This window comes from Boleophthalmus pectinirostris, unplaced genomic scaffold (genome assembly GCF_026225935.1).
Source record: "Boleophthalmus pectinirostris isolate CB_2022bp ecotype Guang Dong unplaced genomic scaffold, ASM2622593v1 HiC_scaffold_19, whole genome shotgun sequence".
Lineage (NCBI taxonomy): Eukaryota > Metazoa > Chordata > Actinopteri > Gobiiformes > Gobiidae > Boleophthalmus > Boleophthalmus pectinirostris.
In genome coordinates, this window is record NW_026571140.1 from 18877747 (window position 1) to 18892961 (window position 15215).

At 37.3% G+C, this 15215-nt stretch overlaps 1 protein-coding gene across 2 annotated transcripts in view; it reads left to right on the top strand.

The window, feature by feature from the left end:
• cd276 (CD276 molecule) overlaps window positions 1-15215 on the top strand; it is a 58082-nt gene that overhangs the window by 20707 nt on the left and 22160 nt on the right. For both annotated transcript variants that reach the window (XM_020941469.2, XM_020941470.2), the window contains exon 5: window positions 11192-11329. In XM_020941469.2, coding sequence (XP_020797128.1) covers window positions 11192-11329 — 138 coding nt within the window. The remainder of the gene's footprint in view (window positions 1-11191; window positions 11330-15215) is intronic.

Consider the following 15215-nt stretch of genomic DNA (forward strand, 5'->3'; position numbering starts at 1 on the left):
ATATATATATATATATATATATATACTGTATGCATTACTGTGACATCCCTACCTCTCACCACCTCTCATATTAATACTGATATAAAATGTCTGTACACTGAAAAAAAAAAGGTTGCTGGATTTGCGTAAAAAAGTAATGGAAAGCGATTGCATGCAATAAAATTATGTTTAGGCTTTGAAACTTTTTTCAAACCCCTCTACACATATTTTTCTCAGAACATGAACATCACTTTTTCATGTTGATGAAATTTGAACAAATCATGCTGAATATGCATATTTATCTTATGGTACCTTATCATGAAATGTATAAGTATGTATAATTTAATTTAATTGATCTAATTCTGTAAAATAATACAAAAACAGTCTTTAGTTTTCTACAGATCTGTATTGTCTTAAACAGAATCAAACACAAAGAGAGCACAGGGACAGAGATACACAGTTTGGAACAGTGTGAAGATTTATTCCAGTGAAGACGCTCTGGTCTCTGCCTGTGGACACAAGAATAACACATGATGATCACATTCTGATGATCTACTCTGTTGTACATGTTTAAATACATTCAAAGTACCTACAATGGACATGAACATTAGAACTGTATCTGCAGAAACAAAACTCACCGTGTGCTGCTTTTCTTCCTCTAAACTCAGTAACAGGAAGGGCATCTGGTATAAAGTCTCCTAGTGCCACATCACCCTGTAGAAACACGATCACTGTTTCAATAGGAAGTTCATTTTGAAAATTTAAAAAATAATTTTAGTTGGTTTACTTACTTTGTTCATCTGTGGTCTGTGTTTTGTTGGTTCTCAAACATCTTCCTTTTTCCTGAAACATCAGATAGAACATTCATGAACTTCCCCACAGCTGCAGCAGAGCTCTGGACGTCACTCTTTGTTTGTAGACGACTCTGGAACAAACACATTCAAATCTTAGTACAACTCCTGTACATGGACAGTCAAAGACAATTTGTTTCAAGGAAACAGTCCTTATATAACTCTAATTTCAAATAAAACACCACAAACATGTTTTAACGATGATGACATTCTAGGCCTTAGAAGCACATAATAAAATCTTTGAAAAGTCTCACCTCCAGATCAGCTCTCATAATCCTCCTGCTCCACACTGTGTGTCCTCTGCTCTCCTCTGGAACTGTCCTGTGTCCTGTTACATTTGAATTTTCCCTCCAAAAGTTTTGGGGAGGAGAATTCCAGAGGGAGGAGCCTCACCAGAAATTATAAAAAAGTCATGCTTCCTCAACCTGATTAAAACATGCAGGTCTAACATCAGCCACAATCAAGCGACCTTTGTAAGATTTAAACATGCTTGACAGAGAAACATAAAAAAGTGATGTTATTGTTGTCAAATTTGTTTTTGTAATTTGAGCAACCCCTCTCGGACCGTTTTTTCAGTGTATTATCCTGAAACCTGTTTTGAATTTAACAAAACAATTGTGTCTTATCATATTACCTTGTTTTGTTCACACGTCCAGTAACTGCTAATGTGCTTCTGAGTAGTGAAATTCATAACAATATGCAAAAATTGCTGGAGGGCTGAAGACTGACCTGCTATCCAAATTACCACTGTTCCCATAATAACCATTAATAATTTGATATTATAGCTTTTGAATGGTTAAAAGTCAAGTTAAAATGTTTCCCAAGTTTCAAATTTTTCATTTCATCTGTGCAATGGAGTAGAAAGCTGCAAAGATGGTGTATACATTGTAAAATGATAAAAGTTAAATGAATAGAGGAAGAAAGAGGACAAAACAACATTGTTCTCCTTATAGGCACTAGTGTTGCATGTGCAGACATATGTACATCATCAGCTGGTCCCCTCTATTCACCTTCTCCACCATTCTGGAAGAGGCAGTCTACACTTTACTGAGTGCAATTGAAAAGCAGCTGAAATGATCATGGAACCATTTGCTTTATGAATCTACTAAATTCATAAAGCATTGCGGCAATTGGTTTGACAGGAATCCACTGAAAGATTTATGACTTAACTTTTTATTTGACAAAAATAACATGATTAAAATTATTGGAATGAGAGGAATAATAATAACCCTAAGCCATAAAAAGAGCAGTTAGCAGTCATTTTGATTCATATTTTTCTGAGAGACTGCCTTGCACGTTCTTCTGTTAGCTCTTTGCTCTCAGAAAATAGCTGCAGTAAAGCTTAAATGTGCATTATTGTTAAATTTAGGAATCTGCTTAGCAATAAATTATGCCATGCTTTCTGATTTGCAAAGTCTGTTTATTACAAATTGTTGAATGAACTGTGCGGTGTCAATACCTAAATGATTTCTGATCAGCTGTTTTACATTGTATAAAGGTCTTATATTAAGAGCTTTAATGCATGTTATAATGCTGTTACCTCATCAAAAACATACCTGGAGTTGTCGTTTGTCTCTTTCACACATGTTTGAGTAATCCTGTGTTATATGTCTGTCTGCATCTCCAAAGCTCAAAATGTTCCAGCTTGTGGTGTCATGAAGCGGCAGTTTTCAGGTTAGTAGCTTCTGTCACCTTTTGTTCTGAGATTGGCAATTCCACATCTGAAATTATACAAATTATTCTAGTGAAGGCATAGTGTAAGGTGGGGTGTTTTTAGTTTTAGAAGAGAACTCATCTTAAATTTGCAGGGTTTGTGTGTTAAACATGTGAGAATGAAAAAGACACAATTCCATATATGTTTCTGATGAGGAAACAACATTATAACATAAATTAAAAAATAGAGTAATGTGGGCCCTTTAACTTGAGCCATATGCACTGATCTTATGTACTGTTCTGTTCTAAACGTATATACATTTGTTAGAGCAAGACATAGCAGAAGCACTCTACACTTCTCAAATTGTACTTTGTTTTTAAACTCACCTAAACCACACCTTTGTAGGGAAGAGGAATATGCAGTGATCACTGAGAGTATGGTTGGACTTCAGATGTGCAGAATTGGGTCGACCTGCTCCTGAGTTTACACTTGCAACTTTAGTCCAAATGCTTTGAGAAACAACTACCAAAGACGACAGCAAAGGAAAATGAGAAATGCTGTTTTATAATGAGAGCCCAAGGCAAAGACATAGAGACATGTCTTTTAAAAATCCGTCATTATGTATTCTCCAAGTAAAACTGCAGCAGGAGAAGCATACTAAAGAACTGAGCTTTGAAGAGGTCTGGACAGCCCTTTAATGACTGGTAGAGAAGTCCCACTGCTTTGTTATAAGCTAAGCATACAATAGCTCTTCAGCACCTGATTTATTCTGGGTTTTGCTCTGGACTATGAAAGACATGCTGCCACTGAATATTATGTAGATTACCTGACACAAAAATAAGTTAAAACCCAATCATGTATCTGGCTGTCTTTCTGGCCTCATTATTCAAGTCAGTATTTTAAGAATGATTTTTCATGTTTTTATGGGTAATTTTTCATCCCACTTCAGATGGCTATGATGCAATGTTGAACTTTCAGTAAGTAATGTATGACACTACAAACCTTTTTTCTTTTTGTTTTGTTTTTGCTAAGTTCGCTCTTTCAACATATAAGTTTTCATTTGGAAACAACAGTCTCCAATCTGCACCTAAATTTAATCAACTTGCATCAATAGATTTATGAGACATTGTAAATTCAAAGCCCATTTTCTCAAAATGCTTTTTTCTTGTGTTGGAACATAAAGATCACCCTTTTAAGTACCACCTACATAAACTAAACTTTCCAATCATGTGCCTATTTTACAATATTTTTATGATGAAACCTACAGACATATTTGTTAATATCTATTTATAAATAGTATTTACGCAAAATTTCTATATCTGGTTAAGATCCCCCAAAATCCCCTCTGTAAATCTGTTTGTATATTTTATGTGTGCAAAGAGAGAGACAGAGGGAGAGGGAGAGACTGCTTCACAGCCTAAGTTACAGTGACATCGCAGCTCTCGGAGGCACTAGGGGGACTTAGACTCATTAGCAGGCCCTGTAAATGTGTGATGTTTTTCAGATTTAATGTTTGCTTTCTGTGTTTTTTGGTGTCAGAACAAGTGGAACTGCACGTGTGGTGCAAAGCTAAAAGTCTTACCGCATAATTACCCGCAAACATTCCTTCACAGAAAAAACAAAGACAATTCTGATTGCCCCTCTGTTCGTTGTGTTGGATTCAAAGACAAAACAGTGCTCGCATTTGCAAAAGATGCTTCATATCAGGTAAAAAAAATACCTTTATATGTACTGTGTGCTGGTTTTATTTTGTACATATCAGAGAGTTTTTGCATATTAAGCAAAATATTGCTAACCTTTAGTGCACTAGCAAGCGTTAAGTTAAGTTGGTAAACAACACTATGTTATGAGTACCATCCTTCGTACAGCTATTTTAAATTTCTCAACAATTATAGTTAGCTAGTCTCGGAAAGATTACATAAAATTTGTCTTGAAAAAAATCCCAAACCACCCAAAAGTCAATAATAATTCAAGTAACAAGCCAACATGGTTAAACTATTTCTAATGAAGGTACCAAAACTACACCAGAAGGATGTGCTCTGCTGTAGTGTCCACTCCACACCGTCATTATTTGTTTTTCACTAAACTATTGTAAATGTTTGTTTTTGCTAAATTCATCCAGCTAATTTACAAGAGAAGCTTCCTGGATGTTGAAAGACCAGAGCTTGTCTTCTCTGTGTTTTCTGTGAGCAGCAGGAGGGTCTAGTAGGTCCAAAAGTGGAGATGTAAGTTGTTTGCAGAGTCCCTTCTAATGCCTTTTTTGTACAACTATGTAATAGATAACCTTTTGTTATTGTCAAATTTACAATCTATATTTTTGTACTGTATTTCCTTACCCAAATGCCTATGTTCATTTTATATTTTACTATATTTTAAAAGTTCATATATACATCTGTATTTGTGTATTATTTGATACAACTATTTTAATACTTTTATTTCTGAACTACTGTGTCATTTTCCTTGTGGATCAAAAGTCTTGCTTTTTAGAATGCATGGCTTTTGAATGCATGGGTAACATATATAAAAATTTTCTTGAAAATATTCCAGTTTTTTGTGAATTTTGATACTCATCTTCTTTTTTACCACACAGCTGAGGAGCTTCATGGTCAAGAAGAAGAAGACATCCATGAGCTCATGGAAGGACCAAAGTGTGTTAAATAAACTGAGCATAATACTGTGCGCACATACAAATGTAACCAGAATTACAGTACCCTTTTTTCCCCAAACTTTGCTGCCCTAACTGTTGTCATTCTATTGTCAATTTGATGATTATTTGAACAATACAGAAATTTGATAAGTTAAAAATGCAAGAGGATGTTTCCATTTCACCTGTACATTACACTTGTAATGTATGCCTACATATATTTATTCTACTGTAATTACACAAATTCATACCAGTAGCCATATTTCAAAATGTTTACATTTATTAGACTAAAAGAGAGACTTAACCAAAAAGTTTTGTTTGACAATTTTTAGGGAAGTTATGTTTATATATAGTTATAGTTGTTAAGCATCCATTGAGTTGTGCCTGTCTTTTTACTCGGCTAAACACTTGGTGACTGGATCGTCCACAGCTTCGTCGGGTCTCTATGCCACTCCCTTGTGGCGTATGAGTCTGCCAACCTGCCTCCATTGACATTTAACAAAGTAGCTATAACGCCCCCACAGAGTCAGTGATTGTGCAGACCAACAGTTTTGAGATCGAATTCAACTGAACCTGTCATTTCGTCCGCATCCTCCATGTTTAAAAAACAAAAAATCCCTCCTAAAAAGTGCTAGTTTCACTTGTTCGCATACAGCTCCTCTTTTGCCTCCATTTTAGCCCCACCCCTGAGAAAACTGCACAATGTTTACAAATTGAAGAGTCTATATAATACACTCATGCACATACAGACACACATTTACACACATTTTTCTTGCATTTCTATAAGTATACAGAGGAAGTTTCATAGTGAGATTTCTACATTTTCCCTATTCACCTGCAATGTGTCACCAAAACAGAGTTTGGTATACAGTTGGACTACATTTGTCATACTCTGACCATTTAAGTTCATGTTGGACTGGACATGTCACTGCAAAGGTTGTTTTTCTTTTCTTCCTTTGCTGAAAGACCCTCTAAATAGCTTAAATGGCTAAATCAAGTTTAAGCTTTCTTGGCAGAACAAATGCATGGCGTTTGCCCTAAACAGCACCTTAATAGCACTTTGTCCTTGTCGCTCCACTCCGGGGCCTTTTACTTGGCATTATCAACAGGACAGATACTCTCTTTGCTACTGATAGCTGTCACTAGTAATTCTGTCCTACACATTACATTCTCAACATCTCACTGGCAGCTCATGTTGTAAATCCAATTAAGATCTTAGACAACAGAGTATAGTAAACTGATTTCTATGATTAGGCTCTGCCTGCATTTGCAAAGGTGATGAAAAATGGATCCACTCCATCCAAAAAAGAATACAAATAAATCAATAGTACACTCTGCCTCCCACATTTTAATGTCAGTGAGCATGTACAGAAGAGATGTACAGAAATGATACAGTCTCTGTTTGCAGACATCAGAAGAGTTTTTAATTGAAGCCCAGTCAGCTTCAGAGGCCCATCTCATTGTGATCAAGTGGGCTGGCCAGTCAAGAGGCTATTGTTGCCCATTTCCTTTGTGTTCAGAATAAACTGATAATGTATTACATGTTAAAATATTCCAGCTGTGATCCTCACTTGGATTATAACTGTGCAACTTTCAAATGTACATTATGTGTACCAAATGTACCATTATTAATATTTTTTACCATTACAAATGACTGCTGAGACTACTATAGTTCCTCAGTTTGGGGACACTTCTCTCTGCTCTCACAGGCTATCAGCATCTGGAGGTTTCACTGTGTCACTGTGGTCCGGGTGCCTTAACAGGATTTATGCATTCGCTGCATTCAGAGCAACTCTATACAGGGTTGATTATGTCCTACTTGGACATTACATCTTGGACCTTGGAGTGTTTTAGCTGAATTCACTCTCCAAATGCCTTAATGATGGTGACCAGTAACAATGAGCCAAATCATTTGATATGGCTATGTTAAGATATTTTATATTCCAAATACATACCTCTCTAGGGACAGCCATATTTTTAATATATCACAATTTAACTTGTATGTGTTAAGCATCCCAGAGTGTGTAAGAAGGAATGATAAGAATTGTGTTTTCACATTTTCAGTCTTGGAAATGGAAAAAGTCCAAATTCCATCTTAGGGCCATAAAATATGTTTTCTGCCAAAATCCATGTTTGGGCATGATGATTTAAGCAGAAACGTTTCCAGTATTCCAAAATAAATATGACGATCATTCTTACAGTGCTCTGCCACAAACAGGCTTAAAACATCCAACCTATTCATATTGCTCTAATAAGCATAATATCAGTTCATACCATGCTGTGATATCTGTGTCTGTCTAATAAAAGCATTCACTGTTAAAAGTATGCACTGTGAGTCCATAGAGCAGCAGGGCAAACATGAGAGAGGTCAGCCACAATCTTGACATGTCTATGAGTATGATATAGGTTTTGTATTGACTGATACTTACTCACCCATTCCAGGCATTCCTTCTCTGACCGTATGTTTGTATAAATTTCTATTCCTACTTCGGGTTGTAAATACAGCCTAGTAGTCCTAAACCACCAAAAGCTGTAGTAAATTTTTTTCCCTTTGTATTGTTTGGTCATTCACATATAATTTTGTGTGAGTAAAGGTCATTCATTCACTTACTTCATCCTTATTGTCTTCAGAGCCAGATGGCTTTTATAGTTCTCCTGTTGGGAAAAAACAGGGCTGTTACAAACTTTATTTCTGTAAATGTGACGCCATTACTCTGTTTTAATGTGCACGTCTGCTCATCTTGCTCTCATGAGCCAATCTCATCAAGGGAAGGGCAATAATGTCAAACAAACTGCCTAAGTAAATGGGTGCAGGTTGTAGCACCTTGGTGTGAAAAAAAGTTAGTTGAAGGCAAAAATATATGTACAAAGGCTCAGAGCAAAATGCTGACAGGACAAAAAGCTATAACCATTTACCTCAGAGACAAGATGTTCAAGTGAATCTACTGATAGCAGAGCCGTGTACAGGCATTTTTGAGTCTACATATGTGTGAACTACAGCTCAGCCAACTGGGGCTCAAGAGGAAACTGTGGAGGATTTGATGGACATATTTAGCTTGATAATAAAAGCTGGTAATTGAAAGTGAAACTGAAACAAATCCAAAGTCATTGGTTCAATGCAGTTCTAATATTCATGCTCATGTTTTCATTCTGGCTAATCCGTGTCCTCTGACACAGAGACCATCTTCTTTCCATTAGCCCTGTTGTTATTGTTTCTGCCAGTCCTCTCCTCAGTAATAAGCTGTGCCACACAGAAACCTAAAGAAGTTTAAATTGCCGGTGTGCCGGTTGGAGCTGCAGAGGCAGTGTGCATCAATCATCTAAGTCGTGCTGACTGAATATGATTTAAGTGTGCTCTCTTGTTATGTCTCACTGACTTTTATACCTGACTTTACTGTTTTAGGCCTGTCTACAATATTCTCTGACTGTATGCCTTTATATCTGCCATGGGAGTGGGTTAGAGAGCTCTGTCTGTGGCAGTTTACAAGTAGCTTGACTTTCTCTGTACAGCCCTCTAGCAGGGCTTGGCCTGGCTGCTGCTCAACCCCTGGGCTAGCTGCTAGTCCAGCTCATTCTTCTGTGATCAACTAACAGCTACACAGGTCTCTTTTCTTTGTTTGCACAGACAAGATAAGGCTATGTTATTCATCCCGACAATGAAAGGAAAACCTAATTGACTCTTCCTCTCTACCTCCTCTTCTCTGCAGCTTGCTGGAATGAGCCTTGAGGCTCTCCTTAGCCTGAAGTCATCCTCCTGTCAGGGGACATTATTCTCCTTTGGTCACAGCTTAAGAGGCTGGGCTTTTTCCAGGCAGGTAAAACTCCCTGACAGGTGCAGGGAAGGCAGCTTTGATCTTCTCTGTCTTCACATTGCACATCCAAGATGACAGGCAAGAAAGTCTTCAGAGCACTTTATTCCTCAAAGGTGCTGGAGAGAAAACATTTGGGCTTGAAAGAAATCTCTAAATCTTGGCAGTCACAGCCACAAAAGCCAAACAGTAGCTAAGCTAGCCCTGAGTGAGTTTGTTATGGTGTTTTCCAGAGGCTGAAGGTGCCTCATTTCTCAGTTGGGATGTGCCCACCATTACAGGTACTACATGGACATAGCATTTATCATACTTGTTCCCTGTACCCATTTCATGTCTTTTTTTGACTCTACACTAGTCCTATACAAAAAATGTACCAGGCAGCACTGACTTCTGTTGGCCTAAAATTACATTGATGAAACAGCCTGTCATCAACTGTCCTAGCACTCTATACATAGACAACACTGTGTGTATGTGGTCATTCTTATCTGACATGAATTTGGGATTGTGACTATGAAATGAACATCTATCCCTATGTCTATCTAAAATGTGCTGTTTGAAGTCCTGAAGTCTGATCCTGAGCTACACTGCATCCCACAGTATCCATCGTCCATGTGCCCAAGAGGCTGGGGGGAGGGGGATAGGTAAACAGAGCCATTAGAGACAAATCTATTTCTGAAGAAAACAAAATCACATCATCAAACAAGAGAAAGAGAAAAATATGGCTGTGCAGCCTGTGGGCCCCAGTGCAGCAATGATAGCCAACTATGGCATTTGTCTTTATCAGTGTGCCGCAAGGCAGGGGGCACATAGAGGAAAATGTGAGGATAGTGAGGGGATGAGAAATAAGACAATAAAGGCAGAATATTACGTCATCTTCACTCAGTCCAAAGAGAATGTGTCTATTTGGTAGTCTGATATAATGCTTATTTTAGTGTGTATGCTTTTGTCTTTCACATGGCCATTCTTTAAATATAACAGAGTAAAGGGCTTAGTGGACTCTGAGCAACAGAATCATCAGTCATGACTCGCCCAGAGAGACACACATAGCTTCATCAAAATGACAAGATTGACTTTCCAGACTTGATCCTTTCTCTCGGCACCAGCAGGACTTTGCCCCTCTAAAGATAATAATACTCTGAGTGTCTCTATAAATAGATTCTGAGTATTTAGCAGAAAAACTGGGCAGTTCTCCCCTGTCGATTTCTGCTGGCTTCATTACTGTCTTCTTCTGGTCTTTGTCTTTGAGCTTTGTTGTTTCTCTCTAGCAGATGGACTTGTGAGCCATGTGAGTATTAACCATTTTAAAGCAGATGCATGTTTTTTCTTTACCCACCATTCTGTCCCAGGCAGTATTCTTATTTTGACCGATGCCAAGTCCTTACAAATGCTTCATCATTTCCTTTTTCAAATGCCAGTCATTTTTCAGCCTTTTCATTATTATGTGCCCAGAGCGTGCGCTCTTACAAGGAGGCCTGTTTGTGTTAGAGCCAGGCTCACAGCTTTTTAGTAGCATGGTTGTTTTCCCTTCTCCTCCCTCTGTTCTCTTTGAATACTCCAGGGAAATTTGGCACTGTTTCTGAGATCTTTTGTCCTGCTGAGCAGTTTTTATTTCAGCTCATCTGATTGCTGCTTGCCAAGATGCTGTCACTTTGTTTGATGTGAGGTTTTGTCTTTAAGGTGTAGTATCAGTACAATAAAAATGTGTAAATTAAGATATGCTTTAAATCCCTTAATTAATAGTAAAGAAATTTGTAATTTTTGTAAATATTATCAAGCTATAGTCTAGCAATGCTATGTGCATAGCAGAAGGCAAGGAGTGTGGTCGTCATAGTGCCAACATCCTCTTGTTTTGCCAATTGCGTTTGAGTGAAACAACTGTAGCCTGGTGCAACTGGTTAACTATCTGCCATCTGGACCCAATTGAAAGATTTGTGTCTCTTAATCCAACATAACTAACAACTCTGTGTTCTTGCTCATTTGTTCTTTGATTTTAGTTTTGTCTACATTTTCACCACAGGATCATTTTTATGAAGGCTGTAGCTGTAGCTAATGAACTGAAGTGTAAAAATACTCTTGACGTGCAAACTGAAAATTATTCATTATATACACCCAAAATGTGTAAAGCAATAGGTTTTATGTAAGTATGGGTTAAGATAAATTTCATGAAGATCCATAGCACACTGATGGTGTGGTGCTGTCATATGTCACAGAATTGAATAATGATGGTGCTCTGTGTGTTTGCCCTTTGCTTCAGGTCAGAGCTCGGCGTTCCCTCCGGTGGCTCTGTGGGTGACTGTGGGCCTGGCCGTGTGTCTGCTAGTGCTGCTCATCGCCCTGGCTGCTGTTTGCCGCCGTAAGATCAAAGAGAGCTGCGAAGAAGCCAGGAGAGAAGGTCAGCCAAAAGTGACTACAGCACTGAGTTGTGTATTTTTTAGCAGGCAAGTTCAAAAGGCACCACTGGGTCCTGCCATCATTATTGCAGAAGTGAGATTTTAATCTTTGAACCCTATTGCCCATAATTACAATTATAATTAATTGAAATTAAGTTAAACGTCATTGATCAACTTGATCAACTGATTAAATTCTATGAATAGAAATGAGTAAGATAGACATTAAGATGAGGTAAAGACAAGGCTCAAAAGTATACTAAAATGAATCAGAGCAACAATATATTGCAAAGTTTGGTAAAGGTTAATTCTCTAGCCATCACATGAGGCTTGTGACGAAGGCCACATGAAATAGCTGAAACAAATAAAGCAAGTAAACAAATTCTCCTGTCATAGAATAATTATTCTAAATTCTATTTATTGCAATGAATATGTTCTGGCTTAGTACATAAAAAAATAGGGGGAGACCTCTCACATTTCAACAAAATGATTTCTCTACCCCTACTTTATAGTGCATTTCATTTAATCTATTTAATCTAGGCCATGTAAGAAAAAAGTGATTAAATGTTTACATACAAGAGAAAACACATTGATAATTCCTGCCTAGAGATTTTCCAGTCAGATCTCTGATGGTGGGATGCATATTCCTTCCGTTGGAGAAACATCATAACTCCAACATCAGTAATTAGCACTGCGAAATGACCAAGGACAGCCGCAAGTGCAAAAATCGGAGAGAAAGAGAGAGAAAGTTTTCAAATGAGATAGATAGTGCAAAGCCACCAGTTCTGTTGTAATGAGATCTGCTCAGAGTGGGGAAGACATTTAAAGAAAGGTCATCCAGTGTCTGCACCAGAGCCCAGAGGTTTAAAAATAAATATGGAAGTGACACAGACTCAGTGGATAGAGTAAATAGCTCCATGGAACATATGAAATCAAATGAAATGGAAAGATAGAAATATAATGCTGCTCCTCCCACGGGCAAAGGGCTCATAGGGACCTTTTCTTTTAGTAGACCGAACAAGGCGCTGCATTGCAATTCCTCGCTCTCAGCGTAGATTGATTATATGGTCAACCATCGTTCCATGCATTGAAATGTTAACCGGTATTCTACTCCCCTCTGCACATAATCTTTCCTCTACTGTTTTTCAAGCTTGAATACAAGAAGGAGGAGCTCAGGCCTATTCACCAAGCTCTTAAAGATATAAATGATACAAATTGAATACAGATGTGAATGGGCTTAAAATAGAACTACTTACATGCATCCTCAAACTGGGAGGAGGGACAAATAGCAATGAAGGGAAACTAATTGTACTTGTCTTATCTTTTAATAGTGTTTCTGAGTATGGCCAAATTGAAGTTGATTCTCCCTTCACTACATATGGGTGATAGGCGTGAAGGAGTCAAGAAAAGTGGAGAAGAATAATTTTTCTTACCTGTCATAATGTATGTGGGGCAACCAGATGTGCATTGTAACAGGGTATATAGTGTAGTAATGCAGCTTTAATGCAAATCTATAAGGCATTGTAACTTTTTTTACTGTCTTACTGTTTGTGAAGAAAAAAAACACAGAACTAGTTAATTTTAAAAGGTTTCTAATGGTCCAACTTATTCCTCACCTTCGCTCTTATAGCATCCTAATTGTGAAAAGTGCTTTTCAGAGCCTTAACTAGCATGCTAACAGAGACTTCTTGATTCTTGGATGCTAAAACACTTTATAATTAGATGCAGACAGCACGCATTGGTCTCAATTTAATACCAAAATATCTAGATGTATTACAGCATACCTGTGCTGGGTACAGCCAGTTTAATTCAAAATGAGGCAGTGCAAGGGAAAACCAGGAATGTCCTCTCCCTTTGTGACAACTGTGCATAATAATAGTGACTGTGCATATCCTAACCCATCTAAGGCTCATTTTACCTTCTCACAATCTGTTTTAATCAGCCTAGCTATTGAAGATCTACCAGCGGACCATGGGACAGCACTCCCCTGGGTGAGGGAAAAATTCATGAGCGAAGCAGTATCTGAGGCAGAAATCCCCCAAAGGAGATCTATTACTTTGCTGTTAGTATTTAACCTACATGGTTTCCCCTTATTATATACTACCACTGTCTAGCTGAGTCGATAGGTTTCATAGTGAAAGCCCAACTCGCCTCAAATTAAAGTTTATGATGACAAAATGTGTAGTCACAACTAGATTAATATATATGGAGCTCTGTATTGTTCACTCCAAGGTATTATACATCTTCCTTTTAGCAGTTTTGCCAATGAAATGGGTTGGTTTAACACAATTCCCCTTTTGTATTCAAGCTGAATATTGGTACTTGTAGTTAACAGCATTTTGACTATTTGAGCCAAATTAATTATGTATAATACAATGGTGGAACTGTATAATTTGAGGAGCCATAGATCCAGAATCTGTCACTGTAGCACATAGCTTACCATCAAAGCCCTTTTTTTGAACAGGTCTACTGCCCCATCTGATTGCTTTATTACTATTAAAATATTTATTATTTGTAATTTGTAGGAAAAAAATAACTCAGCAACATTATGTTCATGTTTTCATGTTCATAATAATAACTGAACGCCTCTCTGGTGTGCCAGTAGGATGAGATACAATTTACACTCCCCCAGCTGCGGTTAACACATCCCACTGTTCCTTTGCTCCTTGGTCTTTTATGTTCTGTTCACCCTTAACCCGCCTCCACCTCCCTCGCCCCTTTACTACTGGGAAGCCGCCAGTGGGGATAAAAGAACGGTAACACTCTAATGTACAAGGAAAGCAGTTCTAGCTTACTGTACAGTGCATGCCCTCTTTCTCACCCTGACTTAAAGGTGCTTTCAAATGAGCTACACTTTGCCACCAAAGGAATTTAATGTGACCGCACAGATGGGATTGTGGATGACTCTAACAGTAATGGGTCATTTGAAAATGTTTATCTTTTCATGGTTTGTGGTTAGTATATACTAACCCTGAAGGAATGAAAATACACATGCCTTAGATGTTGATAATTAAACTGTAAACAGTGTATTGTAGTTGAGGTATAAATCAAGGTTTCAGTTTTAATGTTACTTTATTTGTACCTATGGATAGAGCTGTGTTGCAATGAAATCAGACATGGCATTACATAGAAATATCACACATATAGACAAAATGTAAAAAAGTAAGGTGCTTAAATAGCGCTCGGGGCTCCACTAGTCAGGACAAACATAAATACAACAGCGACAGTTTTAAAATTATTTGTGTTTAAAATGCCCTTTTGATTGAACTTGAAAATCATTATACTGTATTCCAAACATATCTTTTGTTCTTTTTCTAACCCAGAATACTACCCTGTCCAATGCCCATATGGTAAAGAACACTGATCTTTTTTTTATTATTCTTTATTTATTGAAAAAAAAAAAAAAAAATAAAAAAATATATATATATATATATATATATATATATATATATATATATATATATATATATATATATATATATATATACTGTATATAAGATATAAATAATCTTAGACTGGCACAGACTCACAACAAAAGTATTGTATTTCTTACGTTACATGTTCCTTACAGACATATAAGTGACATAACAGAATTGAATGCACCACATCTTTCTGCACATCTAGCCCGTTTGAATCTGGAAAACTCTGCACGTACTTCTGCAGTAATAATAGGAATTTCTGGTTAATTTCCCCAGAGGATTATTTTCTTTCTGTCAATGTCAAGAAAAAATATCTTGCAAACACTGGATTGCACATAAATGAACTGTTTTGACACAAGATTTTCTGCTGTTATCAGTTCAATCTGAGCCTCTGCTTGTTACTAACTAGATGACATCAAACTCAATTGTACAGAAAAAAGGCAAATGAAATGAAGAATTAATATGGGCTTCT